General features: G+C 43.9%; 1 protein-coding gene across 1 annotated transcript in view; it reads left to right on the top strand.

The window, feature by feature from the left end:
* LOC122540857 (cell migration inducing hyaluronidase 1) overlaps positions 1 to 17,703 on the top strand; it is a 289,057-nt gene that overhangs the window by 134,962 nt on the left and 136,392 nt on the right. The window contains exons 8-10 of the mRNA XM_043677069.1: positions 2,055 to 2,150; positions 11,602 to 11,723; positions 15,857 to 16,004. Of these exons, the coding sequence (XP_043533004.1) occupies positions 2,055 to 2,150; positions 11,602 to 11,723; positions 15,857 to 16,004 (366 nt within the window). The remainder of the gene's footprint in view (positions 1 to 2,054; positions 2,151 to 11,601; positions 11,724 to 15,856; positions 16,005 to 17,703) is intronic.

The raw sequence follows: 17,703 nt of genomic DNA, 5'->3' as shown, positions 1-17,703 counted from the left end.
TGAAGGGGCTACATCCAAATTGAGTTGTAAGGAGCTGGGTCTGTTTTTTTTTCTTGTCTTTAATTGAACCACTCAGTTGTTAAGGCACATTTCCGGAGCTGGTGGGACTGAACTCAGGCTTCCTGGCTCAGAGATAGGAACACTATCACTGTGCCACAAGAGCAACTTGGGTTTGCTTGTTTTTCTTCTAATCAACCTGTTCAGAGATGTTATTACAACCTCAGGAACAAATCGGGCTTGAATCTCAACCTCCTGGCTCAGAGGTCATCACTACACCAAGGGAGCCGTTCGGGGCTGCTTTAGATTTTTTTTAGATTCCCTACAGTATGGAAACAGGCCCTTCAGCCCAACAAGTCCACACCGACCCTCCGAAGAGTAACCCACCCAGACCCATTCCCCTATATTTACCCTGACTAATGCATCTAACTCTATGGACAATTTAGCATGGCCAACTCACCTAACCTGCACATCTTTGGATTGTGAGAGGGAATTGGAGCACCTGGAGGAAACCCACGCAGACACGGGGAGAATGTGCAAACTCCACACAGACAGTTGCCCGAGGTTGGAATCAAACCCAGGTTCCTGGTGCTGTGAGGCAGCAGTGCTAACCACTGAGCCCCCACAGATATTTTCTAATATCCGGAAATGTTATCATACACAATCAATCAACTTTCCCACCACCAAATCACCGTGACCTTTTTTTTTGTTTTCAGCTGTTAACCACCAACAGTGCAACCAATTAGAAATTTAGATGCAAAGTCCATTAGGGCGATGTGAATGATCAAAAGGGAGAGGGGGAGAGCGGGAAGCGATTAAATCAAAATGGAGTCGGAGCGGGAAAGAAAGTACTATATCCCTCGCGGTGCCCACCTCTCTCCAAAGGCATTGAGAGCATTGATAGACATTGCATGCTGGGTCTGCCTTAATCAACCTGTTCAGGGACATTCTCACACACCTCTGGAGCAGGTGGGAATTGAACCCAGGCCTCCTGGCTCAGGTGATGAGTTCCAGTGGGGCTGGCAATTGCCTGTTACCATGGGAGCTCATACTCAGCAAGCTCCACAAGGCAATGAATTAATAATTTTCCATGGACCTTGTAGGGGTTATTACAAGGTCTAATAAGAATTCCCAAGAACGACACCAGACTGAAAGGATATACGTAAAAGGCTAAATAGAGTGGGACTACATGCTCTGGAAAAGAGCAGGCTAATGTGCAACCAAATAAAGACCTTTAAAAGGATAAAACGTGTGGCTTGATGTTTCCATTTCTGAGGTCCGTAAAGTACGATAGCTATTATTAAATGCAACAATCAAATTCTGGAGGGCCGTTTGTCCAGACAGTGGGTTGAATGTTGAAGTCTCTACCTCAAGAGCAAGTTACAGTCAATAGCACATGTGCATTTAATGGCAAAATACATGAGGGAGAAAGGAATATGAGGTTATGCAAATAATAGCATGGAGAATGATAGAAGGAGGCTCATGAGGAGCATAAACACTAGTCTAAATCAATTAGACTAAATGGTCTAGACTCACCAGTTCTGAGATGCTCTGTATTACGATGCAAACATGTTGGCATTGAGGAGCACAAAAATGTTTTGCACGGACAATGCCAGTATCGAGACGATGTAATGGACCCTTCACTCTCAAATGCTGTAGATCAGATGCACACTATTCTCTCTTCACTAAAGTGAATGAGTTCTTCATGGTACATTATGGTTGGCCAAAGGCACCCCCTTCTGGTAAGACTCCGCAGTGGAAAGGTGCAGTCAGAAAATTTAGCTTTTAACCTACCGGTTCGATTTGGCACAAGTTTGACATAACCCTTGGGGAGTAACCTAAATGAAAAAGTAATGTTTGAGTGGAGAGTGAACCTCCACGGACATTGAAGGTATTTGGCTCCAGAATATCTAAGTGAAGAAATTTCATGGAGGAATTTATTTGTCACTAAAGTTTTACTTGGAAGAGCTAACATAATGGAAAATTTAGTTTTACATTTAAGAGCTAAACACACAATTTTGAGTGGAATGCGGTTAATTTTGTTGATAATTCCACAGGAGCCAGAGGATCTGCTGCTGCAAAAGTGTTTAAACTATTCCACTCCCCTCACGGCAATCACTTCACTGTTGGTTCAACAAGTGAGTGGGTACAAGGTAAGATAGTTTCAATTTTACATTGTTCTATATTTCTAAACCAAACTTCATATTTCAAAGTCACTGGTAATGACAGAACATGAACTATTTCATTTATTATAGTTTAGAAAATGTGAACAAGAGTGGGCCATTTGGCCCATCGAGCCTGCTCAGCCATTCACTATGATCATGGCTGATCTTTGATCTCAACACCACACTCCCATGCTAGAGCTAACAAATTGCCAAATAAGGTTGGGTTTCTGAGGTAAACTGAAAGCTGATGAAGGTCATCGTTGGAAAAAAAGCATCCTTTTTATCTGCATCCTCTTGATTATGGTAAGGTGCAATGGCACTACTTTATAGCTGCCCAGAGGTGTGGTAAAGACATTGTTCAGGGGTACATTAGAACTCAGCCTTGGCTCAGTGGATAGGAAGAAGGTTATAGGTTCAAGTCCACCTTGTGGTGCATTGAGCATGTAGCCTACATTGATATTTCACTGCAGTACTTTGGAAGTACTGCACAGTTGGAGGGCCACCTTTCATAACAAACATCAAATAGGTGTTGAAGTGTAGATGCAAAAGACCCAAGGTGCTTTTGGAACAAGAGCAGTGGCGTTCTCCTGGTTCCATGATATGCCTCCCATGCAGTGTGTTTCAACTCTTATATCTAGCAAAAGAGTCAACTCTTAATAATAGTAAAACAATAATTTTAATTATTTAACACAATTAATACTAACATAACAAAATACATCATAAACTAACAATTTACACTACAAATGCTATCTTGTGCTTTAACTTACCTCAGAATGATCATATACCACCACACTAGAACTCAGCCTCGCTCCATGTGGTGATGGTCGTTTGGTCTCCTCTCAATGGTCTCGGGGTGTCCTCTCTTCTCGGTGGTTATCCTCGAGTTACTGCTCCTGACGGTGGTGTTGCAGCGATTCTTATACTCCAAAGTCTTCACGCCCATTTGGGAGGATCTTGAGTGTCATCCAATAGGTCAATCAGGCTCAGACACCCTGATCAATCAAACCCAAACCAGGCATTAGCATGTTGATGGCAGGGTGCTCCTTAGGCCTCCATTTCTGGAGGTGCTGTGTGCATGTAGCCACCTCCAAGTAAGCGTGTGTGGCACCCCTGTGTCTGGTACACACCCCAATGTTTCCAATCACCCTTAGGATGATGTCCATTGCCTCCATTAAAGCCCAAATTTGGGTGTGTCTTGTACGTCTGTAGCTACCAGGTTAGTTGATGCCTGTCTGAATTCTGAACATGTTGATTAGCACAGTCACTGGTCAAGGCTGGATTCCATTTCCCAGCATGCTTTAATCATTGATCATCTTTTGTAACTCCACGATAAGTTCACCATTTTCCATTGTAAGTTCATCATTTTGAGTGGGCTGTCCAGCCACATCACTTCACCAATGACAATAGAGCAAATTATCCACTGTTTAACCCATTGCTGGCTTTAGGATCTTGCTATCCACAAATTGGCTGTTACATTTTTCTATAGTAAAGCACATGCTGAGGTAATCAAAGACACATTTTTGAAATGTGGTAACTTTATTAGATAAGGTCACTGTGTCCACCTCCAAATTCCAACAAATATCTGTGTGATAGAAACCAGATTGACAACAAACATAAACATTGTGAAGGTGAACCAAAGAGGCAGGAGCACACTGGAGGCAATGAAATAAATAGTCATTGGATTGTGGTCTTCAGGAGGTTATTCACTATGATTCCCAGGAGGTCATATTGAAAAACATGTTGAACAGTAGCAGCAACAATATGCATATGGCTGGATTTTCATCTTTGAGGCCAGAATTGGGAATCAGAGGAATTCTGGATATGACAATCTGCCTCTTGCCACCTCTATCCACTGTTATTTGAGCTGTTGGGTGGCAAGAATGACCTGGAGTCAGGCATGATGCCAGAGATAGACATGGATTAAAGCCAATCCAGCGATCTTAAATGCCCACATCTATTTGCTGAGCCAATGAAGATGTGTGAGCCGCTCAACCCTCATGCCCCCAACCCCTCACCCACTATACATCCCCACTCTCAATACCTTCCTCTAACTCCCCTATTCCTCACTCAAGCCCATATCCCTCCATACCACCCAAAGCATTGTGACTTATCACTATACCACAATGACATATCTCATACCACTCCCAAAGCTCATACTACACCAAACCCTTCACGTGAACAGGAGTAGGCTGCTTGGCCTCTCATGCTTTCTCCACCAATGAGTAAGATCCTGGCTGATCTGATTACCCACTTTCCTGATAACCACCATCCTACCAACATCCCTGCCAACTCCCCACCCCTAACAATGCACACAACCCTCATACCCCATACCACTGTGACCTCACACTGCACCGCCTCCATACAACACCAATCTGCCCAATATCACTCCAACCTATTAATTAAACAGAACTCACGGCCCTACAAGAACATTTGGAAGTCTTTGAAAACTTTATAAATCTTTCTGATCTGCAGATGAGACTGTTTTGCCCAGAGTTGGTATTTGTTGAAGTGAGAGGGTTTAAGTGAAGACATGTTGAATACCTCGTTGTCAAATGTTAAGGCCTCCCAGCCTCTTTTCATGCTAATATTTGTTTGCTTGTTTCACCTGCTTAGATTTTGAAGAGTTAAAAGTTTGGAGGAACGGCTTTGTGGTACTGTTGACTGATCTCTGGATCTCTTCCCTGACTCTTTGTAAAATGCATCTCTTTAAATTAGTCATATATCACTTTTTTATCATCTGTCCCCTTCACAGTTTAGGATCTGATCTCATTTATAGGTCATAAGGCAGTCTCTTGCCTCTCTTCTGAAAATTGTTGTGGTCCACACTGGGACAAACAAACATGGGGAAGGCTAGGAAGGAGGTTCTGTTTGGGTATTATTAAGCACTTGGAACAAAACTAAGGAACCAGGTCCTCAAGGGATATAATCTCCAGATTACTGCCTGAGCCATGTGCAAATTGGCTTAGGGATAAGAAAATTAGGGAAGTAAACTTGTGGCTAAAGGAGTGGTGTGAGAAAGACTGGTTCCATTTCATGGAGCATTGGCATCAGTTTTTGGAACAGGAGGGATCTGTACCGATGGGACGGTCTCCACCTGAACCGACCTAGAACAAGTGTTCTAGTGAAAAGGATAAATAGGGTGGTCACCAGGACTTTAAATTTGTGAGTTGGGGGGAAGGGCAGAGGAAAATGACAGGAAGTAAGGTGATAAATAAAAAGGAAAGTAGCAGGTTAGCATGTGCACAGGAGGGTTTAACTACAAGGCAGACTATGAAAGAAGTAAAAAGGAAGGATAATTCAGGAGATTTTGTTATTGGAGATGTTTGAATTCATAAAGAGGGTACAAAAACATGCATAAGGGCACTTTACCCGAATGGTCAAAGCATTTGAAACAAGATAGATGAGTTAATGGCACAAACCGTCCCGAGTAAGTGTGATTTAGCAGCCATTATGGAGACATGGTTGTCGGATGGTCGTGACTGGGAATTAAATATCCAGGGGTATCAGACTATACAGAAGGACAGATAGAGAGATAGAGAGGTAAGGGAGGTGGTGTAGCTCTGATATTTAAGGATGACATCAAGACGGTGGTGAGAGATGATATAGTGGTCCTGTGGAGAATAAGGTTGAATCCATTTGGGTGGAAAAGGTCACAGAAAGCCACAAAAAGAGCTATAAGGAAAAGTAAGATAGATTATGAGAAAAAAACTAGCTCAGCATATAAAGACAGATAGCAAAAGTTTCTTTAAATATATAAAACAAAAAAGAGTGGCTAAAGTAAACATTGGTCCTTTAGAGGATGAGAAGAGGGATTTAGTCATGGGATATAATGAAATGGCTGAGACATTGAACTGGTATTTTGTGTTGGTCTTCACAGTGGAGGACACTAATAACATAGGAGAAAGTGAAGACTGCAGATTCTGGAGATCAGAGTCGAGAGTCTAGTGCTGGAAAAGCACAGCAGGTCAGGCAGCTCCCCCACCTTCAACTACCTATTGCATCCTCAGCTACCATCCCCCCAGCCCCACCCCCCTCCCATTTATCTCTCAGCCTCTTGGCTCACAAGGCTCATTGCTGATGAAGGGCTTATGCCCGAAACGTCGATTCTCCTGCTCCTCGGATGCTGCCTGACTTCCTGTGCTTTTCCAGCAACACACTCTTGACACGAATAACATGCCAGTAATTGACAAAGTAAGAAAAGTAGGTGAACAATCATTATCATGAAAGAGGTAGTGTTGGGCAAGCTAATGGATCTAAGAGCAGACAGGTCTTCTGGCCCTGATGGAATGCATCCCAGGGTACTAAAATAGATGATGGGAGAAATAGCAAATGCACTTGCGATAATTTTCCAAAATTCACTGGACTGTGGGCAGTTCCACCAGATTAAAAAACAGCAAATGTGATGCCACTGTTTAAAAGGGAGATATACAAAAGATGAGGAATTATAGACCAGTTAGGCTTAACTTTTGTAGTGGGGAAAACGCTTGAGTCTATTATTAAGGATGAAATAGCAAGACAGCTAGACAGAAATTGTTCTGTTGGGCAGATACTGCGTGGGTTCATGAAAGGCAGGTCATGCTTAATTAATATTCTGGAATTCTATGAACATATTACCAACATGTGGAGTATCTAGATTTCCAAAAGACTTTCGGCAAGGTGCTACACAAAAGGCTGGTGCTTGAGATAATGATGTAAGGTGTTGTGGGCAATGCATTAGCCTGGATAGAGGATTGGTTAACCAACAGGAAACAAAGAGCGGAGAATAATGAGTGCTATTCTGGTTGGCAATCAGTGACTAGTGGTGTGCCTCAGGTATCAGTGTTGGGACCACAATTATTCATAATTTACATAGATCATTTGGAGTTGGGGGTGACAAAGTTTGCAGATGACACTAAGATGTGTGGTAGAGCAAAGTGTGCAGAGGACTGGGAAACTTTGCAAAGGGACATAAATAGTTTAAGTGAGTGGGCAAAGGTCTGGTGGATGGAGTACAATAAATATGAAGTCATCCATTTCGGTAGAAATAACAGTAAAAGGACTTTTACTTGAATGGTAAGAAATTGCAGCATGCAACTGTGCAGAGGGACCTGGGTGTCCTTGTGCATGAATCACAGAAGGTTGGTCTGTAGATGCAACAGGTAATTAAGAAGGCAAATAGAATTTTGTCCTTTTCTTGCTAAAGGGATTGAGTTTGAAAGCAGGGAGGTTATGTTGCAGCTGTATAGGGTGGTGGTGAGGTCACACCTGGAGTACTGTGTACAGTTTTACTCTCCTTACTTGATAAAGGATGTACTGGCAATAGAAGGGGTGCAGAGAAGGTTCACTAGGTTGATTTAGAATTACAGGGGTTGGCTTATGAGGAGACACTAAATAGATTGGGTTTATATTCAGTGGAATTTAGAAGAATGAGGGAGGATCTTGTAGAAACATTTAATATTATGAGGTAATAGATAAGATAGACATAGAGAGGATATTTCCACTGGGACTAGGACAAGAGGACATAGCCTCAAAAAAAGGGGAGCAGATTTAGGACTGAAATGAGAAGGAACTTTTTCACACTCAGGGTTATGAATCTATGGAATTCCCAGCCCAGTGAAGTAGTTGAAGCTTCCTCAATAAACGCCTTTAGAGCTAAGATAGATAATTATTTGAACAGTAAAGGAATTAAAGGTTATGGTGAGAGGGTGGGTGAGTGGAGCTGAGGCCATGAAAAGATCAGCCACGATCTTATTAAATGGTGGAGCAGGCTCGATGGGCCAGATGGCCTACTCCTGCTCCTAGCCCTTATGTTCTTATATTCTTTCTATCCTGAAGTCACTTGGCATTTTTGTAAATAGCATACAGTTCCCAATTTATTTGACCTTTTTAACTGTTGAGTTTCAAAAAGTTGCATGAAAAACTTTATTGAGTTTTTTGAAGATGTAACAAAGAGGTTTGATGAGGGCAGAGTGGTAGGTGTGATCTATAAAGATCAGTAAGGCGTTTGGGTATATGAATCGCAAGAGTTGGAGAGTTATGGGCCGGGTGGTGGCAGGCGGGACTAGAGTGGGTTGGGATATTTCGTCGGCATAGACGGGTTGGACCGAAGAGTCTGTTTCCGTGCTGTACATCTCTATGACTACATGACTCCAAATCCTCTATAAAGGTCAGTAAGGCGTTCAACAAGGTTCCCCATGGGAGACTGGTTAACAAGATTAGATCTCGCGGAATACAGGGAGAACTAGCTATTTGGATACAGAACTGGCTCAACGGTAGAAGACAGAGGGTGGGAGTAGAGGGTTGTTTTTCAGACTGGAGGCCTGTGACCAGTGGAGTGCCACAAGGATCAGTGTTGGTTCCTCTACTTTTCATCATTTATATAAATGATTTGGATGTGAGCATAGGAAGTACAGTTAGTAAGTTTGCAGGTGACACCAAAATTGGAGGTGTAGTGGACAGTGAAGAAGGTCGGATTATAACAGGATCTTGATCTGATGGGCCATTGGGCTGAGAAGTGGCAGATGGAGTTTAATTCAGATAAATGCGAGGTGCTGCGTTTTGGGAAAGCAAATCTTAGCAGGACTTATACACTTAATGGTAAGGTCCTAGGGAGCGTTGCTGGCCAAAGAGACCTTGGAGTGCAGGTTCATAGCTCCTTGAAAGTGGAGTCACAGGCAGATAGGATAGTGAAGGAGGCGTTTGGTATGCTTTCTTTTATTGGTCAGAGTATTGAGTACAGGAGTTGGGAGGTCATGTTGCGGCTGTACAGGACATGGGTTAGGCCACTGTTGGAATATTGCGTGCAATTCTGGTCTCCTTCCTATCGGAAAGATGTTGTCAAACATGAAAGGGTTCAGAAAAGACTTGCAAGGATCTTGCCAGGGTTGGAAGATTTGAGCTACAGGGAGAGGCTGAACAGGCTAGGGATGTTTTCCCTGGAGCGTCAAAGACTGGGGGGTAACCCTATAGAGGTTTACAAAATTATGAGGGGCATGGATAGGATAAATAGACAAAGTCTTTTCCCTAGGGTGGGGGAGTCCAGAACTAGAGGGCATAGGTTTAGGGTGAGAGGGGAAAGATATAAAAGAGACCTAAGGGGCACCTTTTTCACACAGAGAGTGGTACGTGTATGGAATGAGCTGCCAGAGGAAGTGGTGGAGCTGGTACATTTGCAACATTTAAAAGGCATCTGGATGGGTATATGAATCACAAGAGTTGGAGAGTTATGGGCCGGGTGGTGGCAGGCGGGACTAGAGTGGGTTGGGATATTTGGTCGGCATAGACGGGTTGGACCGAAGAGTCTGTTTCCGTGCTGTACATCTCTATGACTACATGACTCCAAATCCTCTACAACCCAAGAATTAATCAAATTGTCCATTTTACAATTCTCTCGATCCATAAATGTATTTGTTTCTAATATTATATTAGTCTGTTCACTGATCTATTTACACCATGCTTGATTGATTAATTCAGGTTTAGCCTCTGAAAGGCCTGAGAAGCTAGAGCTCTGAGAATGTGTGGAAATATGGGTGGAATAGTTGAGCTACTTCAAAGCACTGCAATAAATCAATTGTAGATTTAGGATTTTCTGCTAGCCTTGAGGTAAAATATGCAACAAACCAGCAAATATGCAAGAAAGAACATGTTTATTAGTTGAGTGTCAGGTAGGTGAATATATTCTAATGGTGCTAACAGCTGGTCAGGATATAACTTGTAAGAACAGCTCCACATCAACCTAAAGATTCCAGCTGGACATATAGGAGTGTAAAACTAGAAATACTCCTTCATTCATTGGTTTGTGGAAACCTGACACTTTTCCCAAAAATGCTGCGGATGCCGGATCTATTCAGTTTGCAAACCACGATTGAAAAATCTTTGGGAAAGTCTATCATGGGGTGTGGAACAAATGGGGTTGAGGCACAGATCAGTCACGATCCAACTAGCTCGAGAAGGAGGAAGTGAGGACTGCAGATGCTGGAAGTCAGAGTTGGAGTGCGGTGCTGGAAAAGCACAGCAGGTCAGGAAGCATTCGACTTATTCCCGAAACATCGATTCTCCTGTTCCTCAGATGCTGCTGGACCTGTTGTGCTTTTCCAGAACTAGCTTGAGAAGCTGAATAGCCTCCTTTCTCTCGCTGTCTCGTGGTAGCTGGATGTACTGGGGCAGCACGGTGGCTCAGTTGATAACACTGCTGCCTCACAGCACCAGGGATTGGGTTCAATTCCAGCCTCGGGTGACTCTCTATGTGAAGTTTGCACATTCTCCCCGTGTCTGCGTGGGTTTGCTCCGGGTGCTCCGGTTTTTTCCACAGTCCAAAGATGTGCAGGTTAGGGTGGATTGGCCGTGTTAAATTGCCCGTAGTGTCCAGGGGTGTTTAGGTGGATTAGCCATGGGAGGTGTCAAGCTGCAGGGATAGCATGGGATGGTCTTCAGAGGGTCAGTGCAGAATTGTTGGGCTGACTGACCTGTTCCTACACTGTAGGGATTCTATTATACTGTTCAAGAAAGTAAACCACTCGTGCTCTTATTTAGCAATAGAGCTTCTGCCTTTCCCTTCGCATTAAAAAAAATCAGAGATTAAAAAGAATCTGCTGACTGCAAACACAATTATTCAGTTTAAAACGCCACGGATGCATGTTCAACTCACTGTCATTCATCTTAATGTTCACTGACAATGCAAAATATATTGCAAAACCTCAGGCATAATTTTCTCTCAAAATTCTGTTCTTGCTGCTTCAAAGCTACAGGGTTTTAACGACTTCAAGCTTAAATGTTTCTTGTTTTGGGTTGTTTTCCATTGAATTGGCATTCAGTCCTTGGCCTGATTAGTAAAGTTTGCAGCTAGTGTGAAGAGGATTGCAGCAATTAACTGCTAACAAATTATTTGCTCAACTTCAAAATGGCAGGGCTGATTGTGGTTATGTAACTAGTGTAAGAGAATTGTTTAGATTAGATTAAATTCCCTACAGTATGGAAACAGGCCCTTCGGCCCAACAAATCCACACCAACCCTCCGAAGAGTAACCCACCCAAACCCATTCCCCTACATTTATTCCTGACTAATGCACCTAACCCACACATCCCTGAACACAATGGGCAATTTAGCATGACCAACTCACCTGACCTGCATGTCTTTGGATTGTGGGAGGAAATCGGAGCACCGGTGGCCCTATTTGTTTCATGATTGTCGCACTGAATGACGTTTCAAAATGTTGTCTTTTTAGATTCAAGTTTTACTGAAACAACAACTCAAAGCTGGTTGGATCAGAATTGAAGCAATAATGAGGCCAAGATTCTATATTAATTGCAATAACACAAATGGCCAGTGCACATTGAGAACATTGAGATTCATGTAATGTGCAGGCAATCATTTCGCACTCAACATGGTCCTTGTCAAATTTCACCCATTAAAGTGTCCATCATTCCACGGTCTTCAACATTCTGATGTTCCTTGTCTGTAGATGTGGAGTGGACCAAATGGTTTAACCGGGATGATGAGCGAGGATCGGGAGACTGGGAGAAACTGTCTGACTTGAGAGTTGCATTTCCTGGGAAAATCTGTGAGAGTCCAATCGATATTCAGGTAAACAGCAATACAGGTTATTTCTCAGGACAGTGCCCAGTAAAGGTCAATCGATATACGAGTTAACCCTCAGAACTGTACCTTGTAAAGCTCAATTGATGTACTGGTTAACCGTCAGAACTGTACCTTAAAAGATCCATTGATAGACAGCTTTACCAGATGTACCCCATAAAGATCAGTAAATATATATGTTAACCTCAGGGCGATCAATATACAGGCAAATCAAGGTCGATACCGTAAAACATCAATTAATATGAAGTTAAACCAAGGACTATGCCAGAAAATATCGATTAATATACAGGTAAACCAAAGGCTTTGGCTGAAAATCAAGTGAGGCAAAGATTACTTTAGATTAGATTAGATGGGCGGCACGGTGGCACAGTGGTTAGCACTCAATTAATATGAAGTTAAACCAAGGACTATGCCAGAAAATATCGATTAATATACAGGTAAACCAAAGGCTTTGGCTGAAAATCAGGTGAGGCAAAGATTATGCCCTAAAGGGTCAATTGATATACAGGTTAACCAAGGACTGTACCACATAAAGGTCAACCAATGTACAGATTACCCCTCAGGACTTAATGGACATTCAAGTTAACCGTCAGAACTGTACCCCATATAAGTCAATCAATATGCAGGCAAACTAAGGTCTATGCCTGAAAACATCAATAACATGCAGATAAACAACGCCTGTACCCTACGAGTCTAAATTCTTTGAATGGAGGCTGAACAGTTTTATCACTCATGGCAAGTTCATTTTGTTCGACAAGGTTCCCCATGGGAGACTGATTAGCAAGGTTAAATCTCATGGAATACAGGAAGAACTAGCTATTTGGATACAGAACTGGCTCAAAGGTAGAAGACAGAGGGTGATGGTGGAGGGTTGTTTTACAGACTGGAGATCTGTGAGCAGTGGAGTGCCACAAAGATCGGTGCTGGGCCCTCTACTTTTTGTTATTTACATAAATGATTTGGATGTGAGCATAAGAGGTACAGTTAGTAAGTTTGCAGATGACACCAAAATTGGAGGTGTAGTGGACAGCGAAGAGGGTTGCCTCAGATTACAACAGGATCTGGACCAGATGGGCCATTAGGTTGAGAAGTGGCAGATGGAGTTTAATTCAGGTAAATGTGGTGTGCTGCATTTTGGGAAAGCAAATCTTAGCAGGATTTATACACTTAATGGTAAGGTCCTAGGGAGTGTTGCTGACCAAAGAGACCTTGGAGTGCAGGTTCATAGCTCCTTGAAAGTGGAGTCGCAGGTAGATAGAATAGTGAAGAAGGCGTTTGGTATGCTTTCCTTTAGTGGTCAGAGTATTGAGTACAGGAGTTGGGACGTCATGTTGCGGCTGTACAGGACATTGGTTAGGCCACTGTTGGAATATTGCATGCAATTCTGGTCTACTTCCTATCGGAAAGATGTTGTGAAACTTGAAAGGATTCAGAAAAGATTTACAAGGATGTTGCCAGGGTTGGAGGATCTGAGCTCCAGGGAGAGGCTGAACAGGCTGGGGCAGTTTTCCCTGGAGCGTCGGAGGCTGAGGGGTGACCTTATAGAGGTTTACAAAACTATGAGGGGCATGGCTAGGACAAATAGACAAAGTCTTTTCCCTGGGGTTGGAAAGTCCAGATCTAGAGGGCATAGGTTTAGGGTGAGAGGGGAAAGATATAAAAGAGACCTAAAGGGCAACTTTTTCACGCAAAAGATGATACGTGTATGGAATGAGCTGCCAGAGGATGTGGTGGAGGCTGGTACAATTGCAACGTTTAAGAGGCATTTGGATGGGTATATGAATAGGAAGGGTTTGGAGGGATATGGGCCGGGTGGTGGCAAGTGGGACTAGATTGGGTTGGGATATCTGGTCAGCATGGACGGGTTAGACCGAAGGGTCTGCTTCCATGCTGTACATCTCTATGACACATCTGTAGAGGGAAACAGCAAAGTGCCATTAACAATTAAAAAGTTCATCCCCCAATAAGTGAGCTACTGTGTTCTCTAAGCAGCATTTTCAATTGAAGCTTTTACTGGTAAACCAATTTTGTTTAGTTAAACAACCTTGCCCAATCATTCCTGAATGAGGTATACTTACATAGACATTAATGACCTTAATAAAAACAGTTTTGGACCGTGTGCAAAAGTAACAGCCGCAGTGAACTGCACCAATTAAGAGTTCTGGCCATGAAATCTTCAGTGAATTCTGGATGAGACTGAAAATGCCAACATTGCTGAGAAAGTCATTATTCTCCATAGTAGGTTTACATTAAGCTGAGTCTTACTGTGACAATATAGCCACTTATTCCACTGCTGTCTGGGATTATAGCATTTGTTTTAAGAAAAAGGACTTGAATTTAACTGTCGGTGGGTTTTGGTGGAAGAGTTAGGATTTTTTAGCAGTATTCCAGTATCCAGATGGAAATAGGAACCAACTGGGGGCCCTGAACATAGAGCAAGTGCCCTCTGTGGTGAGTTCCCAATGCTTCAGGCCCAACTGAACATTTTTAAGGCATGAGTAAGCTACATTCTTGACTAAGAAGGGAGTCAAAGGCTATCGGGGTTGGTGGGAAAGCAGAGTTGAAGTCATGATTAAACCAGTGGTGAACTTACTGAAGGGCACAATAGGCTCAAGGGCCTGATTGGGTTACTGCTCCATGTTCATAGTATGTGCCACTGGAAGGCCACTGCTGTCAGACTGACAGGCTCTGCGTGTGGTGGGGGTTTGCTCTCAGCAATTCCCCTGCTCCCTCCCACAACTCTGACCCTTGATGGAACATCCATCCAAACCCTGGAAAATGGGAAGTAACCCCTCATGGGTACGCGTATCACAGTCCTGCTGGTAACTGCCACGCCCAGGGCTGGGTTAATACCAGTGGTGGCAAGACAAGGCTTGTCAGTGGGAATCGTGGGGTGGGGCAGAAGCCTTTCAGTCATGGACTTGATCAGGGCAGGGGGAAGGCAGCAGATTCCCCAAACAACACCGTCCTCCTTGATCAATCGTCCAGCGTACCAACAAACCTCACCAGCTCTGCTGAGCATGTTAAATTCTTCTTGCTGCTTCAGAAAGCAGGCAAGGAATCTTTTTTTAACATCAGGCCTTTATTTAAATCTTGGATCTGAGCAGGAAATAGGGAAGATGGAAGGAAAGTCCTGTGAGCCGGAGCTGAGACCGGGCAGTGTCAGAATTGGCTGCTGAGGCTGTGGTTTGTTTTGATCCTCTGAGACACAATTAAGTCACAAATTAATTTAAACACTTGTCTGGCTTTGATTTCTGTCCCACTGGGTGTGGGGTTTGCTGGCAGATACCTGTACCATTTCCTGCTCACATCAGTGAGTTAAAGTTGCACTCAGTTCCCAATTCCATCATCTGGGCTTGATATTCTTTATTCGTGTGGACACTGCCTGCTGGTGCCCTTCCTGGCTGTTCAGTGGTGCAGTTTCAGATGGTGACTGGGCAGCTCCAAGCCAGGTAATTAATGTGGGAGATTTAAACCATTATTGCTGAATATATAAAGTTTGAGTGCTCACCTCCAACCTCACAATATACAGTTTTGTGAAGCCAAACATGAGTATCCCTTGTCCCTCTCTACCCTGACCTCTTGCTGTCTCCTTCTCCCACCCTATGTCGATTTGTAAGATCAAATTTTTGAAACGGGATGGGTTTGCTAATGATGTGGGTTTCTATTTGACAATGAAAGTATAGCGTTGGCAGGAATCCTGGTTAGCACTGCTGCCTCACAGCACCGGGACCCAGCTTCGATTCCAACCTCTGGCGACTGTCTGTGTGGAGTTTGCACATTCTCCCTGTGTCTGCGTGGGTTTTCTCCGGGTGCTCCGGTTTCCTCCCATACTCCAGAAAATGTGCAGGTCGGGTGAATTGGCCATGCTAAATTGCCCATGTATTAGGTGCATTAGTCAGAGGGAAATGGGTCTGGGTGGGTTACTCTTCGGAGGGTCGGTGTGGACTTGTTGGGCCGAAGGGCCTGTTTCCACATTGTAGGGAATCTAATCTAATCTGAAAAAACAACTCTGTTCACCACTGTTCTGGGGTTTCTGCCAAAGCTCCAACAAGTGAATGGGAGTTTTCCTGCGGACATTTGATGAAAATGTGTTTATTAAAGTGCTGTTTATGTTTTAGGTTGTTACTGTTAATGGAATCCCAGCCAGTCGGACAGGACAAGTGTTTCATATGCATGATCAAGATTATGGGTTTGTGTGTCGGAATAAGGATCAAGCTAATGGAACCTGCCAGAACTATAAAGTGCGCTTTCTTTGTGGTAAACCAGGTCTGTGCTATTCTGTGTATCTCTCATAGCCAGTAACTACGCTGTAAATAAATATGTACAAGTCATGACTTAGTAATTATTGTGAGCAGTGTTCTCACATGATAATTTGACATAACCATATGAAACTCACCTCTGGGTTACAATTAGCGGAGCCTGTATATATTACCTAATAAAACAGTTATGACATTGAAAAGACATCTGAATGGGTACATGGATAGGAAGCATTTAGAGGGATATGGGCCAAATGCTGGCAAAGGGGACTAGATCAGTTTAGGATAGCTAGTCGGCTTGGACCATTTGGAACGAAGGGTCTGTATCCTGGGGGTGTATACCTCTATGACTCTATTAAGTCTTAACTTGCTCACCACTGTTGCCACATTGTTTATAGCACTGTCAACATTTGTTTGTCACACTGTAATGGCTGGCTACTGGTCATTAGGTGGTGTTGTGGCAAAAGTTACCCAAGACTGCCTGCCATTTTGTTTCTTTCCCATCCACTTTTCCTTGTCACCTGCTTTTCCTGGGATGCCTTTCACCTCACTATCTTCTCACCTAGATTCTGGGGCTCAGTCAGTCATGCACCCATTCCTTGTGCGCACTGTGTCCATCCTGGCGAAGTAAACGTGCCTTGTATTTGGGCCTACACACCCGAACTATTTGTTAACCACCACTGAGTTGGCGTGGTGGCTCAGTGATTAGCACTGCTGCCACAGCACCAAGGACCCGGGTTCGATTCCAGCCTTGGGTGACTGTCTGTGTGGAGTTTGCACATTCTCCCCATGTTTGCGTGGGTTTCCTCTGGGTGCTCTGGTTTCCTCCCTCAAACCAAAGATCTGCAGGTTAAGTGGATTAGCCGTGCTAAATTGCCCATAGCATTCAGGGACGTGTAGGTTACATGCATTAGTCAGGGTTAAATGTACAGTAATGGGGACTAGACTTGGGTGGGTTACTCTTTGGAGGGTCGGTGTGGACCTGTTGGGCCAAAGGGCCTGTTTCCACACTGTAGGGATTCAATGAGTCAGTGTTGGACCATCTTTAAAATCCCAGACTTAGCCTAGTTAATGGGTAGGGTTTAAAGGGGAGTTAGTATTAGATTAGATTACTTACAGTGTGGAAACAGGCCCTTCGGCCCAACAAGTCCACACCGACCCACCGAAGCACAACCACCCAGACCCATTACCCTGCATTTACCCCTTCACCTAACACTATGGGCAATTTAGCATGGCCAGTTCACCTAACCTGCACATCTTTGGATTGTGGGAGGAAACCAGAGCACCCGGAGGAAACCCACGCAGACACGGGGAGAATGCGCAAACTCCACACAGAGAGTTGCCTGAGGCGGGAATTGAACCTGGGTCTCTGGCGCTGTGAGGCAGCAGTGCTAACCACTGTGCCACCATGCCGCCCATGTATTGTAGTTGTAGAGTTGAAACAGAGCTGAAAATGTGTTGCTGGAAAAGCGCAGCAGGTCAGGCAGCATCCAGGGAACAGGAGAATCGACGTTTCGGGCATAAGCCCTTCTTCAGGAATGAGGAAAGTTTGTCCAGCAGGCTAAGATAAAAGGTAGGGAGGAGGGACTTGGGGGAGGGGCGTCGGAAATGTGATAGGTGGAAAGAGGTCAAGGTGAGGGTGATAGGTCAGACTGGGGTGGGGGCAGAGAGGTCAGGAAGAAGATTGCAGGTTAGGAAGGCAGTGCTGA

Source organism: Chiloscyllium plagiosum, chromosome 36, assembly GCF_004010195.1.
Source record: "Chiloscyllium plagiosum isolate BGI_BamShark_2017 chromosome 36, ASM401019v2, whole genome shotgun sequence".
NCBI classification, from domain to species: Eukaryota; Metazoa; Chordata; class Chondrichthyes; order Orectolobiformes; family Hemiscylliidae; genus Chiloscyllium; species Chiloscyllium plagiosum.
The sequence above is the reverse complement of the archived record's forward strand: the minus strand, read 5'-3'. Positions and strand labels throughout refer to the sequence as shown.